At 36.4% G+C, this 16,635-nt stretch overlaps 2 protein-coding genes across 2 annotated transcripts; one reads left to right on the forward strand and one right to left on the reverse strand.

The window, feature by feature from the left end:
• The first annotated feature begins 6,009 nt into the window (after positions 1–6,009).
• On the forward strand, positions 6,010–9,986 carry LOC114525555 (secretory phospholipase A2 receptor-like). Its single transcript, XM_028546941.1, has 6 exons — positions 6,010–6,111; positions 6,603–6,983; positions 7,136–7,519; positions 7,646–7,909; positions 7,992–8,279; positions 8,464–9,986. Exons 1-6 carry the CDS (start codon positions 6,024–6,026, stop codon positions 8,817–8,819), a joined length of 1,761 nt encoding a protein of 586 aa, XP_028402742.1. The 5' UTR covers positions 6,010–6,023; the 3' UTR covers positions 8,820–9,986.
• A 161-nt stretch (positions 9,987–10,147) lies between these two features.
• Positions 10,148–16,515, reverse strand: LOC114525336 (hemicentin-1-like). The gene is made up of 7 exons (XM_028546595.1): positions 16,149–16,515; positions 15,022–15,104; positions 11,730–12,083; positions 11,345–11,599; positions 10,864–11,157; positions 10,574–10,678; positions 10,148–10,212 (listed from the first exon to the last, which is right to left on the reverse strand). Exons 1-7 carry the CDS (start codon positions 16,172–16,174, stop codon positions 10,148–10,150), a joined length of 1,182 nt encoding a protein of 393 aa, XP_028402396.1. The 5' UTR covers positions 16,175–16,515.
• Between the last annotated feature and the right edge of the window lie 120 nt (positions 16,516–16,635).

Genomic DNA, 16,635 nt, shown 5'->3' on the forward strand with positions numbered 1-16,635 from the left:
GCACCACTGAAACCTCATAGTTCGTAAATGGAGTCAGATCCTTCATGGAGAACTTGTTTTCACCAATAAATCGTATAACCTTGTTTATTAGTCGGACACCGCCATGTTTCAGTATTATCCAAAAGTTGATAACAGGATCTTTGGAAGAAACCACGGGATCCAACCAAGACACTTCTGCGTTTCTGGACGTGATCTTGTTGACTGTCAAGTTGTATGGTCTTCCTGGCTTTATGGCTAAAATATAAATCAAGAAAAAATAAAAACTAAGAATTAAAGAGTCAATATGTTTAAGCTATTTGCGCAACACGAAGCAGAATATAAAACCCTGGAGAACTGGCAGTCAAGTGTAGGAGAAAATATCAAAACACGACTTACACTTTCCACAAATCTGCACTCTCATACACGGCTGAACCATTGAATTAAGCGGAATAAATCTCAAAGCTTTTAGTTCAATATTATCGTCCACAGATTGCCTGACAACATGATTATTAGCACTTCTATTGCCACGAAATATCTGCAAGAAAATAAAAAATAATCGGCGTCGCAATTACAACTAGATTCAATTACTTGACAGACTATATAAAGTCGGAAGATTATTATTAATAATGACGGAAATTAAAGCTGAAATCCAGACGTATTCGGAAGCAGTTTCAAACGCGAAACATACTTTTTTAGCTTGTTTCCATTGTATCATGTCAACCGAGTAATTCAGATGATACGAAATCACCCACTTGCTGTTAGTTCTATCACCAAATGTCGCCACATAATATACAACATAAGATCTTCCTAAGTCAACTTGGAGATAATGTTTGCCATTTGCGACAGGAGCACACCAAGAACTACCACTAGATATCCTTGCTTTGACTGGATTGTGACCACTCAGTGAACCTGATGCCGTGAAGGAGGAGTCGGGAAAATAATCTTTGTATTCTAACAGAGGATTATCGCAAACTGCACCTGGAAATCAGGAATTAATTGCCAAAAATAAGATTTGTGTGTGCAAAAGATATTCACCCATCTTTCTCTTTACATTTTTTACGTTTTGCCCTCATACAAAACATGTAATCTCCCCTTTTTTACGTTTTGTTTGATTTATTCATTTATCACCCTTCACAAAGAGTATCGTTACTATCTTCCTACTTTTCGTCCCACTGTTTCCCTATCTACCCTCTATTGTATTTTTCCCTTCATGAAGTGCTTATTTATACATGTCAGATTTCTTATCCTATCTTCTCTTCCTTCGCATAATGAACCATCATGCTCTCTACAGACTACTTCATCTTACATGTCACGTATGACTGTTCCTTGCAATCGTTGGCAGAACTTCTTGTTGTTTGACATTGTGATAAAGCTGTTTCTCTTCCATCACAGTCAATACTTCCTTGAAACACATCTTCATTACTCTTCGTCGAAACAGCCGAAGTTTCTTTAAGTGTTTTCCAGTAGCCGAGCTGACGGCAGACGATATCCTTGGCCTGAGATTTTAGAGCTTCGCTGCAGACAATTTCGTCCTTATTATCGATAGTGACGGTCAAAAAGCCTTTGTTTGGTGAAGTTGACGAAGTCAATGAGACAGATTCAACTATTGTAGAACGAAATGAAATAAAACTGTTTATTCAACATACGGTAGATTAAAGCCAGGTTCACACTTGTCTTAAGAATGGGCGACCTTTTGTTTGAATTCAAAATGCTTTGTCTATCGGAAAATAATACCATGGATCCTCGATTCTTTGGACCTAGTGTGAACCAAGCCTAAACAATAGAATCATGAACGTGAATGTTTTTTTTAGCTCTTACCACACGGCTTGGTAAAAGACGTGGAAGTATCAATACATTGATATTCAAAGTAAAGATATTTGTTCAATTCAGGACACAGATCACCAGAGAACAAGGTTTCATCCACAGTTATTTTACACTCATGTTGACCATCACATTGTTTCTTAACAAGACATGTTACATCAACTGTACAACTATAATCATCACTCAAACCACATGTCTTTGAGTCAGACATTCCACGGTAAGATGCAGTCTTGACCACCATGAACTGATCTTTAGGACAGGTGGCATTCTCTGTCGTTTTTCCATAACATGCCACTGAACCTGGAAAATAACAATAATGCGGTGATTGTGTGATCCTCTAAATTTGAGACTGCTTCTTCTTCTCTCTAACAACTATTATCGAATATTCTTCTCAGTCTCAGACAACCCTGGCAGGCAGAAAAGATCGCACAGAAACTTACCAAAATTAAAACGTTTATTCTCCCCGTCTTCACAGCTTGTGGTCGTTCTTATGTATCCATCAGGGTCTGCACACCTGGCTGCAGAATTATAAAGGCCATGTAAACCTCCCCAAGCGGTTTGTTTTATAACCCGGTGGTCAGCACAGGCAGATACTTCTATAGTTCTTGGGGTAGCAGGAACGTAGACGTAAAACATTTCAGGAAGCCTGTGCTTTCTATAGATAGCAAGACATCCTTGTCTTTTCAAATTCAACATGGCGCCATTATCACGAAACCGAAACTGAGCAGCTGGATCCAGACAGTTGTTGGTGAGTTCAAGAAAAGATACGCTGCCCCAGCTCGAGCCTCGTGAATGTATTCGTGCTGTGTCATAGATACACTTTCCTGTCTTGACATGTTTCACAAAAAAACCAGCAACAGCTAAAAATAAAGAAAAGTCGATCGAAAACGCCGTAGTTAATACAGAAATGTCAGTCGCAACGTCAAAGACGAAAGACTATGAACGATGACTATGTGCTACGCTGTTATTACATGCATTCTCTCTAACATTTCCTTAATCATTTTCACTTTTTCTGCGGATATTGAAACTGATGTAACGAAATCTTTTCACGACACGACGGCACAAACAAAGCTGTACATTTTCTATATTGTGCCAATAATGCATATCAGTTTAATATTAGGGGAATTTTCAATCTATAATTAAGTTATTCCAAAAACAATATATTTTTTAAAACTTTACTGGCCAACACCGGCTTTTAAAGTTTAACAGACAAATTTGATGAAATATAAGGAAAAAACCAGCTCCGAAAAAAAACATGTTGTAAACTTTTTTACACAATATCTGTCTTGGGTTGTTTCAAAATGATTGACTGAAACAGAAGTATACATGCAGATGCAATGTGGTGCTCTAACCCAAAAACCTGTTGACCTAACAAGTGGCTGTGACCATAACAACGACATTGTTTAATCCTGTTTTCATCAGTGTTCAACCAGGAAGAACCATGCAGTGTAGGGAACTAGCCGAAACAAAATGAGGCCTATATAGTTCAGTCGTAATGTCGTGAACATGCCAAAATGGCTGATGTGTTGTTGTACATGTGCAGTCAACAATGACCCATTTGAAAACAGAAATAAAGACAAGTTTACATCTCGACTTTTTCTCACTGGTGATGGAATGACTTGTTCACGACCATTACGACGAATGGACACCAGTTTAAAGATGACTAAAGCACGTTTAGACGTCACACCATGAGCCGAGTCGAATGCAAATGAAGTTAAACAAAGACTTTAGCTCATTAGGTTCGCCACATGAAAAGTTCCACGTCAGAAACGGACCTTAATTATTTAAGCGTAACAGAAATGAGAAACGTAAATAATTTCTTGTAGGGTAATGGTATATCCAGAGGAATTTACCAGGTGGCTTGCCTTGCGATTTATAAAAACATTTTATTCTTTGCTGAAGTAAACAAAATAGAAAATTTTGAAAGATCAAACATAAAACAACGAATAAACGTACAAATTATAACTATGCATAATTCAAAATTATTTCACATATTATAGCCAATTGTAGCTATAACTATAATGATTAATTTAAGCTTCATCCTAATTCTAGCCTATATAGTCAACACTAACTTTCTCTAGGATCAGACACTGCCTCTAATGAACGTCAATAGATGACAAAATATATGATGTAGGATCGTTTCAGACGTCCAACCTCTCGTGTGCCCGGCGAATCGGATGAAAATGAACTTAAGCCTTAAGACTTAAGCTTTTTAATATCACGTTTCGCATGCATATAAAAACGTCTGAAATAAGCCTTTGCATGCATTATCTTATATATAATAACAACACTGAGTCACTGACCGTGTTGGTGAAAATAGAGAAGATGAGAGATGAACCAAACCAAATTCCTCTTCCAATTATCCCGGAACATGGTTATATCTTGGGAAATATCAACTGTGTATTTCACAGCTAAGCTGTAAGGATTTGTAGTGTTAATTGACCAAAGCGGAAGCAAACAACTGCCCACAAATATAGTCACATATCATTCTTATGAATATTCAACTGTTGCGCCTCCTTACAGGACCCCAAGAGATGAAATAGATCCCGTTGTTTCTAATCGAAAATGAGACTTGTTTGTACACGACGTAGTTTGATACGCCTTGAAAAATATTTCATTTTTTCGAAATTTTGATTTATCACAGTGACGCAAGGGTTCCTCTCACGAAAACTCTTTCAGCTGGTGAAGTAAAAAAAACTTAATTTACTTCAAGCAATGGGAATAAAAAGATTAAGTTCATAAAATCTGATCAGATTAATCATTGTTGAAGATACGTAGAAGATATATTCCTCACTAGCATGTTTTTTTTAACTATTTCTTTACTTCTTTTTTTAATTTATTTCTTTACGAACTTTTAATCGAACTTTCAAAGTCTTCGTATCACGTTTATCTGGTGTTCATCACGAAATTTCTCTTGAATATTTTCCTGTGTCATCCCTATTCGTCGCCATTTTTAGTGAAAGATGAAAATATCACGTCGTACTCTCATTGAGAGGAAAACAATACTCAATATGCAAATTAAATAAACAGATTAAATAAAAAAGGTTTATATATCCGTGTCACAGTAGATCAATATAAGCATTCTAACCAATGACTCGTGCGATGTTCAGCGATACTTCAGCCGAAATAGTGTAGTCGCCTGAAAAATATTTGTGCAAAAGAAATTTGTACTCCTGTAACGCATTCAAAACAGTCAGAAACAAAGGATATAATTGCTGATTCAAACATAAAGAAAGTGCAATTTTTTTTGGCATTAGAGATATTGATGTTGAGAATTAGCTACCACGCAATGACTCTCAAGAATTTATGATTTATGTAACTTGCTTATATATATATAACTGAAACATAAACATGAAGCTATATATAGAGTTTCTTTTCTAGTCCAACGATATTTTGGCCGAGAATTTGAATGCAAACATCGGTTTGGTGAAAATTAAAGGAAAAATACTTTGGCATTAGAAGTACTTGATATTGAGGATTAGCTAACACGCCACTGACTCTCAAGAATTTATAGCTTATATATATCTTGCCTATATATACATAACTGAAAAATAAACATAAAGCTATAGAGTTTCTTTTGAAGTACAACGATATTTTGGCCAGTAATTTAAATACAAACATTAATTTTGTTGAAAATTAAAGGAGAAATACTTGGAAACCAATATCGCCCCGCACATTAATCACCACACACGCCATATGCCGGATGTTTAGGATATTAGTTAATTGTATATTATCTAAATACTTCAATATTTTTTTATGTTTTGTGTGTCTATTTGTTATCCTTACCGCCTTAAATGTTTGTCGGCTTAAGATCACAGCTTATTTGTGTTCAAGTTGGATACAAGTTATTAATTTATGAAGCTCGCTGTGCACAGTCAGTGAATCGCATGAGTCATTGAAGGGCTTATATTGATCGTATATCAATGATGAAAACACTTCTTTGAATTAATTTCATGTTTGTATAAATTTGCATATCGAATACAAGCTTCTCTCCTGCCATTTTCCAAGTACGGCCTGAGAAAGGGAAGTGCGGGTGAAACTGACGAGACAGGAATATATTGCATATAGTCAACATGTCTGTTTTAAAACGTGGTAATCCGGAAATCTTTGTTTAGGATAGACCGGATCACGCGCCTTCGTTAATTTATGTACATCGAAAGTTGATATTGTCTCTATTAATATTTCAACTTCCTCTCTGTTGTGTGAACTAAGGAGGTGTTCATATGGTTTCAGACTCATTTCACAAAATGAGTTATACTCCGTGTGGTATTATTATATTAGCTGCTTATATTAACGTTTTCGCTACTGCTGGTAAGTTTCAATACGATTAAGGACAATTGATTATAATGACGATGAAGATAAGAAAGTTCTTCTGAAACAAAAATTAGTCATATTTTTACTGAGATTATTACCCTGCACGTCACCAATAAAAAAATGATGACCGCATTTTGATAAGTACTCTATATAAGAAGATAGCTCGTGATTCTGTGGGTGATAATTGTTCGATAAAATAACGTAATGGCTTAATTGTTACTTTCGATTCACTTACAGGATATTGTTTCGAATTGGGTGCATCTGTCAATACCTTAGATACGGAACGAGAACAACTAAGGCCCGTTTTAGACGTCGAACTTTTCATGCGCCGAATCTAATGTTAATGAACTAAAGTCTTTGTTGATTTGCATTTGATTCGGCACATGAAAAGTTCGACGTCTGAATCGGGCCTAAAGTCAGGAACAGTTTGAGCGGGAGTTAAATCTGTCTTAAATCTCATACTAATTAGCACGCATTTTATTTCTCAGGTGGTTCAAATTGTCCTCCAAATGGCTGGTATCGAGTCAAATGCTCGTGTTTTATTGTTAAAACCTCAACGGAAAATCTCAACTGGAACAAGGCAGAAGAACGCTGCTCCAGGATGAATAAAGCTAACCTTGCAAGCATTAAATCCCAACACCAAAATGAAATTTTAGGAGAACATTTGTCGGGAAAAAAGAGTTGGATTGGTTTAAGATCAGAAGGGAATTCATCAATATTACTTAAAAATGGAGAGAAAGCGACATTTCTTAGAGGAGTGAAAACGAGATATGACCAATCAAGATGCATTGCCAGTCGTTTAACTAACAACATTTGGCTGGAAGAAAATTGTGGGAAACTGCAAAGATATATTTGTTCTCGTAAACTAGGTAACTATGCATCAACCATGCCCCAATTTATTCGATATTATTTATCAATTTATCATCATTCGAAATTATTTATTAATTTATCACAATCATGGACACGCGGATTACCTGGGCCTAGTTTGACAGTCTGATAGACGTATAATACATATTTTTAGTTGGAAATGAAAGTTGTCGCGAAGGATGGAGGCCTCATCGTAATTTATGTTATCGCTTATCAGTCGAACAGCAAGCATACAAAGAAGCGGGAAAAAAATGTATTGAAATGAATAGCACACTTGTTGAGATTTCCACGAAACAGGAATACGAGTTTCTCCGAAAACGGCTTCACACGGGGGATGAGATTATAGAAGTCTGGATTGGTTTACAAAATGAGACCAGCGCCAATAATTTTGACGCTCTAGGAGGCCATGTGATATCCGAAAAAGGGTCAAAAAACTGTGTTAGGATGGAGCTTGCCAAGACTAGCGTAATATGGGAAGCAAAGAAATGCAATGCGACACTGAAGTCATATGTTTGTGAAACAAGGAATATTGAATTGGGTAAGACTAAAAACATCGTAAACTAAGATAAAATATATTGATATTTAAAAAGTTTTCATAAATTGATGTATACTTTTAAACTCAGTCAAATTTTGTCTGCACAAACCTTTTTTAATTCTCTTCTAGATTTCAAAGTTAACGTGACAAATGTAAATGAGACGTCAGCAAAGATATCTTGGTCAACACACCCTCATGAATGTTTATTATCTAGTGACGAAGAATATAAATTAGAAATACACGAAGAGACCAAATTGAAATATTCAATGAAAATAACCCTGCCTGAATCATCTCAGATTGTAGGAGACTTTAAGCCAAAGACCAAATATCAAATTAAAGTTGCACGGAATAATAAAACGATGGCGGTAAAGAACTTCTCAACATCGAAAATAGGTAAGTTGCTTGATGAAGGAGGCTAGACTTGGTAGATGAGTTCATATACACAACAACAGTTTTATAACTTTGATTTTTAAAGAAAATCCACTTCACGTGCTGGCAAAGATTTCCAGTCAAGAGATACACGCAAAAGAAGGCGATACTGTGAACCTTCTGTGTGCAGTCACAGGGGAACCACCAATACGTTTCAGTTGGATAAAGGACAAAAATATGATGAAAAGCTATGTCGAAACGAAAAATCCTCAACAAAGTTCAATCCTTTCAGTTGTGCTAAAAAATCAAACGCATTTTGGCACATATATCTGTCATATCAAGGATCAATTTGGCAATAAAACCCATGCTATTAAAGTCATTCCGTTATCAGAAGGTAGGATTGCAAACGTAAATGATAGTTCAGTTGTTGATAGAGAAGATAGATGATGGTAATGGCACTGGTGAAGATTGATGGATGGACGGCTGATGATTATTCCAGCAATATTAACAATATTAACATGCAGCCTAATTCAGCAGGATCACACAACCATCACCTAAAATTTTCACTTCTTTTTCAGATGATCAGTCGGAAAACAATTTGTTTGTGATCGTTATTGTCATTCTTGGGATAGCTGTGGCTATCCTACTGGTCATTATGGCATATTGCATCAGATCTATCAGGCGTTTAAGACGTAGACTTGAGGAAACGAAGAAAACAAGTCCAGTGACGTTAAGAAATGTTTCAAAAGAGGGTTTGACTTATGACAAACCGCAGCCATCACCTGGCAAAACAAGTATTGACGTTCGTTATGTTTCGCCCGAGGAGGAAAACGAGGCGTACACGGCTCTGAGAAGGAATGGTGACGAAGAAGAAAATTTTTACTCGCCACTGAAAGACGCACCTCTTTACGTCAATGCAAATGAATTTAAATAAGAGCCCTGATTTAGTCAAATGTTAATAGAAATTAGACTTAGAGAGTCAGCTGACTGTTGTGGATCTTACGAGGCTTGCGTTTTATACTTTATATGGCGAGGCGAATCAGTAACTCGATTTATATAGTAGTGACAACCTATCGATTTGAGCGAAAATGATTCTCTATTATTGCTGCGCTTAAAGGCGATTCTCATTGCCATCCGGTCCCCCCTCGGGTTCCCCCAGTGCCGGCGAAGCGGATTTTGAAAATCTGCCCAGCGACGGGCAGAAAAAACAAAGCCCGCGCGGGCGGAGAATTGCCTTGAGGGCAGATATATCTGCTGGCATTGTCGCGTTTTTACCCCCCTTTTTACCCCCGCTTCGAACCTCACCATTGTTTTTAAGCAATATTATAATTGCCCAGTGCCCACGTGTTTGTCTTATTTGGCAAGATGGCGTCTTGGACCTTCAAAGCCGTTTATAGATGAAGTTAATTGAGACGAACTAGTTTTATAGCGGAGGTTTGCCCAGGCGGATCATATGTTTCTTGTAAAAATTTGGCCAGGTCTTTATTGTGTTGGCAAAAGGGGTTTCACTAAACAGTTAACAGTATAAAACACGGTCATTGTACCTGATTATGGATTATAACTGCACAATCTTGCTTCAGACTTCGACTGTGTCAACTGTTTGACTAGCCAAACAACAATCCCATCACAGAGCCATCACAGAGCATCTCCCATTATTACATGTTTGACTCAAAGATAGCGATTCACAAGCGATTTCACTTGATCCAAAGTACAAAAATCATCACAGTGTAAAGCGTGTTCAAACGCTCTCCTTCTTCCCATGTGCAGAACGCATAAAACATCAGTGATCTCATTCATGATTACCTCATTATCTATTGCTGTTTATGCGTTTGTCCCATGAAAATCACAGCATTGGACATAAACAATGGCCCTTGTTTTTTGCTTTCTCTCGCGGGACCGTTGAGTGGTGATTACTCTGGTAATCAACAAGCTTACCAAGTACTGCAAAATGCAAATTCAAAACTCTTTTCAACGTTCTCAAATATCGTGCTTCTCTTCCTGTCAAAAAATCAAGTTTGTGCAAATAAACTTGATAATACTTTCGGCAACCAAAGGGTCTGAATATTCAAATTTAAAGTTTTTAAAGTTATATTACTTACTTACTTACTATTTAGTTAATTAATTTACATAATAAATGTTTACAAACTTTGTCACAGATAGAACATTATCTTTAGTTTTTCACTAATTTTATACTTTACAGTGCATTAATTTTGTTTTTTACAGCGCTATAAATATACGAAGTTCCCCAATATTATCAATTCTTTAGTAAATTTCTTGTTTAATTTCTGTAGCGATCCAAAAGCTAACACGACCATTTACATTGAGGCCTTAAGAACACATAATGTCTCAGTTTCACTGAGAATGAATGTGTGCCATGATTACTTGTTAAAGTTTGTCCAAAGAACAACGGCGACTGATTGTCTTGCAGAAGCTGGTATGCCTTCTTCTCACAAGGAAATTTTATTTCACCAGCATTTCCACTTTCATAAGAAGATACTCCATAAGGCTATCACAAACAATAGCAAGCTAGGAACTGCGATCTGTGTCCCAGAATGAATACCTCCAACTTCCCTTTCTTGTGTTTTCATTTTTGTTTGCAACGAATGACAAAAAAATTGAATGATCCAAAATAATTGAAAAAAAATATAGTTAACGACGATTTTCACGAACTTTTTGTATGATTCTTACCAGTGGTTGTAGGAGATGGATTTTCACGTTGTGTTTTAATACGTCTGGTCGTATTTCTCTTTTCGGTAAGTATTTCTCTTTTCATTGGACAGTTCTCAGGACCATCTGGAAACAAATCATTCTCAGAATGAATTTTATTAAAAGTTAGATCCTTCAATTAGAATTTGTATTGAGACTTACTGAGTTACTCCACATGAAATTATTAGTATTGTCATCGTCACAGCCATATACAAACATTATTATCATCATAATTATTATTTGCCATTATTTCCAATATTATACCCACTTACCATACACAGTTAAGCTGATCGTTCTATTATGCCCGAACCCGTATTCATTTTGAACAACGCAATAATACGTTCCTTCATGTTTCCTCTTAATCTCAGCGATCGTGAACAATCCTCGGCTTTCGCTATTAGTTCTATCAATATTACGATAAAGAAGATTTCTCCCGTGGTAGATGTAAAAATTCTTCACAGGAATACTTGATCTACTGGTCTCGCATACGAAAGATACTGCATCACATTCGTACACAGTGTTATCCAAAGCTGCAGTATGAAAGAACGATCTTATCCTTGGTCTCTCTGTAATAAGCAAGAACAACAAATATATCACTTCTTCATGCAGTAAACGAATTCATGATGAACATGCCGTTGTTTCGCTGTAAATCAAGATTGCGTCAACTTATGGATTGATTACTTTAGGAAGAGTCTTAACCTATTCTTTAAAAAGACATTTGGGATAGCAAGTAATCTACTACTCAACACCCACCATTGACCACAATGTTGACTTTTTTCCTTGTCTCATTAAATTCGTTCTTCGCGCGACACTCGTACGTGCCAGAATCCGAGAGATTCGCATTTTTTATCTGTATCATGCTTCCACTGATCTTACTCCAGCTATCTGTACGTCTATACCATGATACACTGGGGACCGGGATGCCACTTGCTTCACATGAGATGTTCACGTGATCACCGTCAAATATGGTAATCTGAGGTTCAGGAATGGAATGAATCACAGGAGCAGCTACAATATGAAATTTTATGAGATTAAACAACTGTCTTATGATGCCAAAGCTGAACTAGTGTAGGAAGAATCATGCAAAGAACGAATCCGAATGGAATAAAAAGCTAACAAATTAACTTTATGTACTTACTTCCAACTAATAATTCTGTTTTGCGCCAGATGGGACGGGCTTGACCCTCAATCGACACTTCGCATTTGTAAAATCCGCTATTTGCAACTGTGACGCTGTGTAATGTCAATACACCAGCATCTGTTTCAGTGACCATTCTTGCTGAACTGTCGGTGACATGGAGACCACCTTTGTTCGTTCTGTACGCTATAATCTCTTTAGTACTTTCAAATTGTACGGACTTGCTGTAGTACAATGTCATCATAATTAGTGACTCGTGGTTTCCTAAAGTGAACGTCCAGTTAAAAGTGACATCTTCGCCAACTGTGGCTTGAACTTTCTCAGATGGTTTAGACAAGAACTTCGCTTGATGACCTAGAATAAGAATAATAAAATTAAGCAATAAGGCATGAGAAAGGTTTTCTTAATTCTCAGGTTTCGTTCGGGAATTATAAGACTAATATACAAATACAAATACGGGATCGTCATGGTAATCTTTGCAGAATCTTATAAATATAGGAGACAAGCTAATGCCCAACAAAGACGACTAAGGGGCTGATTACATGAGCCCTGTTACCCGAGATTCAACGAAGCGTGAGATGATTTTGAGGTATTGAGTCTTTATGATACCAAACAAGCACATGCTATTAATGTGGTGATTATACGACTGCCAGGATCATGTTATTTGCTCATTTCAATACCTCAAAATCATCTCATGCTTCGTTGAATCTCGGGTAACCGGGCTCATGTAAACAGCCCCTAACACTAATGCCAATACCAATACCAATGCCAGTGAAAACTGGCAAAGATCATAATGATTTAAACTCCCATTACAGTTCAGTTTCTCTCTGTAAAGATGACTGATAAAAACTAGTATCATCAATGATTTAGTTAATGCGGGAAAATAAAAATAATGACAACTTGATAAAATTAACTTTGACCTCTACGCGCCCACTGAGGCAACTCTGTGAGAAAACCCGGTAAGGAAACCACACACACAGTCTCGTCATGTTTCTCATCTGAATTTTATCATCTTATCACGAATTTGAATAATGTCAAGCCTGAAGCTAGCCTAGTTTTGAGTCAATATTCTTCCGGCCGATATTCGCTTTTGATGATTTATCACGATTAACGATCTCACAGAATTAACAACAGATAGCAAATTACACGTGGTAAAAGCATGAAGATTAAACAGTTTTTTACGACAACAAAAACTTTAGTCTCTTTTTATGTTTTCAGTGTGGATATATATGATCCGTGAGATAAAATTAGCAATGACTACAGCTGATCACATATTAAAAACACTTGAATATTGTTTTCTTGACTTTAAATATAAACTCTAAACCTTTCCATTAATTGTTTAACTTGATAGAAGCTTTTAAAAGGTATGAAGCACACGCCATTAACTAACTGACAGCGACGCTTTCACTTACAGGAATTAAATATCGTGGTGTTAAACAAATTACTTGATGGCGCGCCAAACAGCCAGTGAGTTGAGTAAATGAGGAAGAAATTGCATGAATTATGAATTTCTACAAAGCTGAAAATGCTCCAAACACGCCTATTGCTTTAATAAGCAAAGGTTATATATATCATATGTTCATTATGATGCTATATGGGTAATATCAAACAGGTGATATTTCTCGAAATAACAATCAGAATAACAGCATGAATACAACATTTGTATGCGTTTGTTTAACAACAATTGCCCAAGCCTGGCTCATCATCATTAAAAACAACTTTAGTAACACAATCCACAATTTATTGATCTCAAATTGCTGTGTTTTATTCGCCGTGTTGTCTGGGTGACAAAACAGTGCTGGCTCACGATATATGACGAATAAAAAAACACCACTCAAAGAAGCCTAAACAGAATTATTTCTGCACATCGCACGTTTAAACTGTTGTGAAGTTCATGATATGATCGATATAAGGACAAATCTCTGAGGACAAAGACGATGAAGTATACATTCATCACTCCATGCATTTCTGCAGAGATCAGAGATCAAACGTGGTAGTAGAATTGAACAGGATACATATATACTTATATACTAATATTAATACTTTAGACACACACAAACACAGCCATAGGAACTTATAAAATGCACAAAATAACAGGAAAAATAATAATTATCCAACACTCATTCATATTTTCATGTTTACTTATAATTAGCGAGTGAATTGAAATGGGATATTAATAATCTCGTGTCGCCCAGTTGGAGGTTTCGTACAGAGTTGTACAATTTAAAGTTTTCGTTGATACAAGGTGTGTTTGTCATCTTCGCAATAAAGACTAGCGCATATCAAAGCCTGCAAGTGAATGAAAAGACTGCCATCTTCATGGCTGTTTCATTTGATAAGCGATTCAATTCACATTCGAAACCACAGTGAAATTTGATATGTTTTTTGTGTGTATTTTGTGTAAGGTGTCCGGCGCCCATCGTTCTTTCCTTGCACCTGCCAAAGACAATGATCGCCCAAACGCCTACTCTCAGATGAAACAAGTCACGTTTTTCATAGTTGAACCGTAGGAATGTTTCCTGGCGGAGCTGATACCCGCGGTATAGCAAACTAGCATGATGCAGACCATATGTGCTGATAAATGCATTGTTGTTGTAAATGATTCGAGGTGAAAGCAACCAATTTTATACCTCTTTAAAATGTTTCATGAAATATGTATTCATTCTGAAATACATTCATTTAAGGAATAAAACTTTGTACTTATGTATAGCTTCCAGAGATAGTTATTCGTATTAAAATTAGAGTTCTTGTCAGGTTTTTGACTAAGTAAGGAAATTCAAAGTAAGAAAGAAGAATACAAAACAACTTTGTGTATAATGAAGTAGAACGTGGATAAATTAGGTTGCGATAAATAAAACCTTTGAACATGCACGAAATATATTTTGAAATTCCCGACCGTACGAATTGATGTAATTTTTCATTCTGATTATTCAGAGATTCGCAGAAAAAGTTAGTAAAGTTCAAAGGGGTGGGAGAACGGAAGAAACATAGTATGTTTCAATGCCTCAACCATCATTAGACATTCATGAGGATCCAGTCTCATTTCAGGCTCTCGTTATTTAATACAAAGATCTCGAGATTTTCAGCCCTTGAAGCGTGTATGTACACAGTTACATAATAACGGACATTATTAGATAAAAATTGGTTAACCCTAACTAGACAGAGTTCAATGAACAATCACCTGATCTAGTACAGATAAATCTTGTGTAGGTTCGACAAACATATGAGTGCGGTAATAATGATCTTTCCAATCAATATATTATATATATTACTTAAATATTTGACAAATTACCTTGGAGGAATAGATGGCATAACATCAGGGCAATAAAAGTCACTTCCCTCATCTCCAATAAGCGAAAATTCATCAGATGAAACCTTTGTAAAAGAAGTTCAAATGATTCAGTTCCTCAGCCTTTTTATCCAAGATTTGGAATATAGAGGTCAGCAATTATCACGATGCAATTTAATAAGACGCACAGTTGACGGTCAGCCACAAGCGCGATGCGATTGGTTAAATCTATTTTCTCGACTTCAAAGCGCAATAGGTTTTAATAACAATGTTTCAGCCGTGTGTTTATGCAGTCAATCATGAGAAATGAAATAGCTGCTTCGCTTACAAGAGGTGTGATCCTTGCCCGGAAAAGCAGTGTTGACCTTTTGCGTAAATTGAATACCTGGTGTGTATCGGTCTATCAGAGTTGTTTTCATAATGATAACATCGTCAAAGGCGTATACCGATAAGGCACGATTAATTGTCTCGATTACATCCTCAGATGTTCGATCATCTCTTGGGGCAAAATTCAGAAATAATCATTTACTTGAGGGTTGAATTTTTTATTCAGAACTCCTCAGGTATTGGTCTGACGCGACAGTTCGGAAGTTGTTAGTCATAATCATATCTTTACGCTGCTTGAAATTGCAAAGGATGTCCTCCTTCTAGCACATCGTGAAAGACAAAGATTTTTTGAAACGACACAAATAAACACATTTATAGACACATGCTATCGTTACAATACACGACCAATATACCATAAGCATACATGTGCATTTGTGCGGTGTCCTTTTCAATGGATGTATGTTATTGTTGTATTTATGGATTGCTCTACTACCATGACTACTATGTTTTCCTCACGGAAGCAATATCGCCAATAACGCGCATTGAATGAGAGAAAAAGAAGTAATTTAAAAATAATTCCCTTGCTGACAACATGACGTGATACATGCACGATTTGTTTGAACGAAATGGAAGAAGAAAATGGAAGACGAAGTAAAGTATTCGTAGAAATATAATATCAGATCATATCATACGGATGATCCACAGCTATAGATTTGCTACGGACTACAAGACAAAGTAAGTGGCAAATACGATACGATAACAGCACAAAATTCAGATACAACACAGTTCATTCATCTACTTACATTGCTTTTCGCAGAGTATACAGCATCGCAGACAATTTCCAACAATCTCACTTTCAATTTTCTCCAGTTCTAAATTGCACTTAATGAAAATAAATTAAAATAGCACTTCCAATATTATGCATGATGTTGAAAACCATTATAGGTCTCATTAGTTATTAATACTGACCCGTATGTTTTCAACAACTTGATGCAATCATATGAATGCTGCGTGTGTTTCAGGCCTTTTTAGATGTGTTGAATAATGACCTCCTTGATGCACACGAGTCATCCTATTTACATGCACAAATATGCTCCCAAATGGACATGAGAATGAGACAGTATGTTTTTAGGTAAGTTTTAGGGTAAAGTTGATTATGAGTTCAGTGCTGAAGGAGGTACTTTAGAAATGTAAATGAAAATGTGATGTGTTACTTTCCATAAAATAAACGAGCTCTCAGAGTCTCTGTCGTGTTTGACTGTTTGTCAGCCATAGCTCAATCCTTCTGTT

The sequence above is a fragment of the Dendronephthya gigantea genome, unplaced genomic scaffold (genome assembly GCF_004324835.1).
Source record: "Dendronephthya gigantea isolate DGI-Jeju-01 unplaced genomic scaffold, DenGig_1.0 000034F, whole genome shotgun sequence".
Taxonomy (NCBI): domain Eukaryota; kingdom Metazoa; phylum Cnidaria; class Anthozoa; order Malacalcyonacea; family Nephtheidae; genus Dendronephthya; species Dendronephthya gigantea.